The 5,509-nt window shown below is 39.4% G+C and overlaps 1 protein-coding gene across 5 annotated transcripts in view; it reads left to right on the forward strand.

Annotated features, from left to right (window-relative positions):
- ndel1a (nudE neurodevelopment protein 1-like 1a) overlaps window positions 1-5,481 on the forward strand; it is a 20,060-nt gene extending 14,579 nt beyond the window's left edge. For 2 of the 5 annotated variants that reach the window (XM_032501619.1, XM_032501620.1), the window contains exon 10: window positions 5,183-5,403. In XM_032501619.1, the coding sequence (XP_032357510.1) occupies window positions 5,183-5,193 (11 nt within the window). In that variant the 3' untranslated portion in view covers window positions 5,194-5,403. Of the gene's footprint in view, window positions 1-5,182 lie in introns of all 5 variants that reach the window. The other 3 variants (XM_032501616.1, XM_032501621.1, XM_032501615.1) reach the window with 3 other exon arrangements.
- The last annotated feature ends 28 nt before the right edge of the window (window positions 5,482-5,509 follow it).

Consider the following 5,509-nt stretch of genomic DNA (forward strand, 5'->3'; position numbering starts at 1 on the left):
GTGTGTGTGTGTGTGTATATTGAGAAAAATAAATACTACTAATACTACTCTATCTTGTGGCATAAAGGGAAACGATATATATAGATATACAGTATAGATTTATTTATATATACATTTTTATATATTTATATATACATTTTTATAGAGAGAGAGAGAGAGAGAGAGAGGGAGAGAGAGATCTTGTTGGCATTAAGGTAGAAGATGTATCTTGTTGGCATAAAGAAGAATTGTAGATTTTCAGTAGACAGAGCCTTTAAAAGTCGATCGTATTTTCTTTTAACCTACAGTACATTAAGCGGTCTGATCTCCATTAACTTATATTCTTTGTGCTGTCACTTCCCTGCTGCGTCGCTCTGTGTTGACAGCAGTTACTCGTTGTGAGGCTGGTGGTGAGAGCAGCGACTGGCAGTGTGTGTGTGTGACTGTAGGCTCGTTCGAGATGAACTGCGCCTCGCCTGTAAAGTGGACGAGAGCAGGCGGCAGCAGCGGGGGGGTGCGGTGACAAAAAGCTGCGGTAAAGTCGGACAGTTTCCAGCCGATTCCAGCCGCCTTCAGGCTGGACAGGAAGTGATGAAAACACTGTGGTGCGATTCCGATTTAACAAAATATAAGCCCACACATCAGCTGGTACCCAGCTCCAGTTGTTTTAATTATGACAGAGTAGCTGGCAAAGTGCTCTACATGCGATCTTGTTGCTGATTTTAATGAACAACAGACTGGAGATGATCCGTGATCTGAACAGATTTAGTCTCTTTGACTTCTAAACTAACTATCAGCCTCACAACATGTGTTCTGGACAGAATAAGTCTTTAAATCAGACAAATAGCAATTAAAATCCTCCCGATTCAAAAACAGTAAAAGTTTATAAAACTCATCATGTTGTAAACCAATCAGGTGTTAAATCAGCTGAAAAGCCGGCGTTTCCCAGCATGCTCTGGGTCCGCCTGGCTCTTGCAGTCGGTGAAAAGCAACTGCGCCGCCTGCTCTCAGACCTGTGGCCCTTGCTCTCGTGAGATTTCCGTTGCCCACGTGTGCATGACGTCAGAGCAAGTCGGGATCAAGTCGGACACAATCTAACCGGCATGCAGCGGGCGCCGATCGCCGGTGATCGATCTGCGCAGACCTGGCTCATCTCGAACGCCTTGTGTGTGACTGTGTGTGATATGTGTGATGTGTGTACTGTGTGTGACGTGTGTGACGTGTGTGGATGTGGTGACTGTGTGACTGGTGTGACTGTGTGTGACTGTGTGTGACTGTGTGGTGGTGTGTCTGGGTGACGTGTGTGTGCGGTGTGACTGTGTGTTTGGTCTGTTGATGTGTGTGACTGTGTGGACTGTGTGTTGTTGTGACTGTGTGTGACTGGTGTGTCTGGGTGCTGTGTTGACTGTGTGCTGTGTGAGGTGGACTGGGTGTGACGGTTGTGTCTGTGTGTGACTGTGTTGTGACTGGGTGTGATGTTGTTTGTCTGGTGACTGTGTGTTGACTGTGTGTGACTGTGTGTGACTGTGTGTGACTGTGTGGTCTGGTGACTGTGTGTGACTGTGTGTGACTGTGTGTGACTGTGTGACTGTGTGTGACTGGGTGTGACTGTGTTGACTGTGTTACTGTGTGTGACTGTGTGACTGTGTGTGTCTGTGTGTGACTGTGTGTGACTGTGTGTGGCTGGGTGCTGGTGTGTGACTGTGTGTGACGTGTGTGACTGTGTGTACTGGTGTGTGTCTGGGTGTGACTGTGTGTGACGTGTGTGACTGTGTGTGACTGTGTGTGACTGGTGTGTTGGGTGTGTCGGGTGTGACTGGTGTGACTGTGTGTGACTGTGTGTGACTGTGTGTGACTGTGTGTGTCTTGGTGTGACTGTGTTGACTTGGGTGATGTGTGTGGGTCTGTGTGTGACTGTGTGTGACTGGGGGCTGTGTGTGACTGTGTGTGACTGTGTGTGACTGTGTGTGACTGTGTGTGTGTCGGGTGACTGTGTGTGACTGTGTGTGTCTGTGTGTGACTGGGTGTGACTGGGTGTGACTGTGTGTGTCTGTGTGTGACTGGGTGTGACTGGGTTTCTGCTGCGTGAGGCTGCGTATTGAGATGCAACACAACAAGGTCATTGTTCCCTCATTTAAAATGTGTATCTTCTCTAAAATAAGGTGTGAAAAGTTCAGTTCATTTTCTATTTATTTATTTATATAGCGCCAAATCACATCAACAGTTGTCTCATTGAGCTTTTCATAAAAGAGCAGGTCTAGAACGTACTCTGGGATGTTATTGACAGAAACCCAACAGTTCACATGTATTTGGTATTGATTCAGAAACATATGTATTTTGGTTTCCCCTGGCTCGAGAAGTTGCTTTATTTTACATTTTCTTGTACTAAAGCAATCTTTCATTCCTAGTAGCGGTGCTTTCCAGAGTCGTGACAAAAGCCAAACCAGGGATACTGGTCATAGTTGGACCATATGACCCACACGAGAAACCAGTTTAACCGGTCGTTCAGGATGACGCTGCCACTTCCTTCCCACTTTCAAGTTCCATTGTTGGCAACAGACGCATTAACGTTGTTTAAAACACGTCACGTCTGTGTGGCAGCCGCAGCGTCGTCTGAGTGTGAGATGAGGCTGGTAACGAAGATGAAGAGTTTATCTGACAATTTGAACAGTTTTTTCTTTTATTTCCAATTTCCATCCCGTACTCTGGGAGTCCAACACTGCCAGGAAAAGAAAGGAAAACTAATTCCCAGATCACAGTTTTTAGGTTTTTAAAGAAAAAGTAAACGGTAAAGGAGTTAAATAGAAAATAGCCGAGCGTAGATTGGCTTACTTTTATAAGCAAATGTTAATATCAAAGATTCTGGATATTTTGGACAATTTCACGATTCCTTAAATGAAATTAAACTTGTTAACCTAAGTAAAAACTGGTTTGTAGTTAAGGTGTTATGCCATTGCATGTGAAACATAAATAAATGACGTGTATAAATGATGTGTATTAATGTGCATAAAGAAGCCAAGAAAAGATGGAAAAATCTCCAAAAGGCGTCAAATGACAGATTAGACATTCGTATACAACATGTCACAAAAAGTCAGATTTTATTTTCATCATTTACACTTTCAAAATAACAGAAAACAAAAAAATGGTGTCTGCAAAAGTCTTACATTTACAAGAAAAAAACTCCTTGTATTCTTTGAGATTATAAAGGCGTACATGTACGAGAAGAAAAAAACAAAAACTATTTTTGTCATGAAACAACATCGCTTTACTTTTTAATGTTAAATGAACCTCATCACAGCACAGAAGCTGCAGCGTGTCGAGTATTCTGCGTTACAGTAACGACCAAATCAAATTATACTCTGCAATCGAATTGAGAAATTAGAAAATACTTGTGATTTTAACCCAGAATCACAATATTATCATAAGCACCCAGACTTAATAATCCACTTTAAAAAAAATGGCAGACCTTTTTTAGATTTGTGTAAAAATGTGTATCTCATAGTTTTGATTTACTGTAGATATTTTGTCATTTCTAACTTTCTCCCTGGCAGAAGTGGGCTTCCATACATATCAGCTGGTTTTATTGTTGCTGCTTTAATTAATTCAATTAAGTGGCTTTCAATGAAATTCTATGAAGGCTTTTATCTTCAACTTACTCCAATACATTCTCTTACGATGTCTGGCTGCGTGTGGTTAATATGGAGATAGATAGATAGATAGATAGTAGATAGAGATAGATAGAATAGATAGATAGATAGATACTATAGATAGATAGATAGATAGATAGAAGATAGATAGATCGTGGCTAGATAGATCACTATAGATGATAGATAGGACAGATACTTATAGATATGATAGATAGATAGATAGATACTATATAGCATAGTATAGATAACGATAGTCATATCAGCGATAGATAGATAGGATAGTATAGGATTAGATAGATAGATAGATAGGACGATAGTACGATAGATATATAGATAGATAGCATTACGACAGATAGATTAGATAGATAGATAAGATAGATAGAGTAATAATAGATAGTAATAGATCAGATACTAGATAGATGATAGATAGATACTATAGTAATAGATACGAACTATAGATAGATAGCTATAGATACTATAGTAGATAGATCTATAGATAGTAGATACTATAGATAGATAGACTATAGATAGATAGTAGACATAGATAGATACTCTCACGATACTATCGATAGATAGATAGTAAATAGATAGATAGATACTATAGATGATATAGATAGCATTACTATAGATAGATATAGTACTAAGATAGATAGAGATAAGATAGATAGATAGATAGAGATACTATAGATAGATGAAGAACTATAGATAGTATATATAGATACTATAGATAGATAGACTAGATACGAAGATAGATAGAGACTATAGTAGATACTATAGATTACTAAGATAGTATAGATGATACTATAGATAGATAGATACTATAGACTATGATGACTAGATAGAGACTATAGATTAATAGATACTATAGATGATAGATAGATAGATACTATAGATAGTAGGTAGATAGATAAGATAGATACATAGATTGATAATAGATAGAGTAGATAGATCTATAGATAGTAGTAGATAGATAGAATAGAGATTACGATAGATCGTATATAGATGGATTAGATAGGATACTATAGATAGATAGATAGATAATAGATAGATAGATAGATACGATGATACGATAGACTAGATACTATAGATAGATAGATATATAGATAGATAGATAGAGATAGTTATATAGATAGATGATAGATACGCTAGATAGATACGATGATAGATACATAGCTGATAGAAGATACATAGTATGACATAGTGATAGATGTAATCGAAGAGATAGATACTGATAGATAGATAGATATTGAGGCCCCAAAAAGGGAAATTATGGTGTTCTAGCAACAATCAGTCACAGCAAGAATATACAAGTGAAATCCTAGAGCATACACTATACATTCACATACATACATACATACATACATACATACATACATACATACATACATACATACAATGAAATAATGATATTAATAGGAATAAAAATATAAGGACAAATATTTGAATATATACAGGATGGGAAAACAAAATGTGCAACGACTTAAGTAATACGCTAAAATGTAAGTACCCCATGTATTAATCTGGGTTTAATGCAAGTCGTGTAACTTTTTCTGCAGCAGGACCGTGAATGGACTGAAACCCGGGACCCTGACGGCCATCACCGCCCCCCCTGCTGCCTCCTCCCCAGGTCTGGTGCCCCTCGCTGTGTGACGGGAACCCCAACACACCCGTCCCCCTAAAATGGAAAACGACATCCATAAAAAAAAAAAGAAGGCCTCAGACAAATACTGTAAAAACTTTATTGATGTGCTGTCCCCCCGGGACCAGATACTCGTTCCTTATGGGTCCCTGCTGTCCCGCCGGGACCAGATACTCGTTTCTTATGGGTCCCTGCTGTCCCCCCGGGACCAGATACTCATTCCTTATGGGTCCCTGCTGTCCCC

The sequence above is a fragment of the Etheostoma spectabile genome, chromosome 21, assembly GCF_008692095.1.
Source record: "Etheostoma spectabile isolate EspeVRDwgs_2016 chromosome 21, UIUC_Espe_1.0, whole genome shotgun sequence".
Taxonomy (NCBI): Eukaryota; Metazoa; Chordata; class Actinopteri; order Perciformes; family Percidae; genus Etheostoma; species Etheostoma spectabile.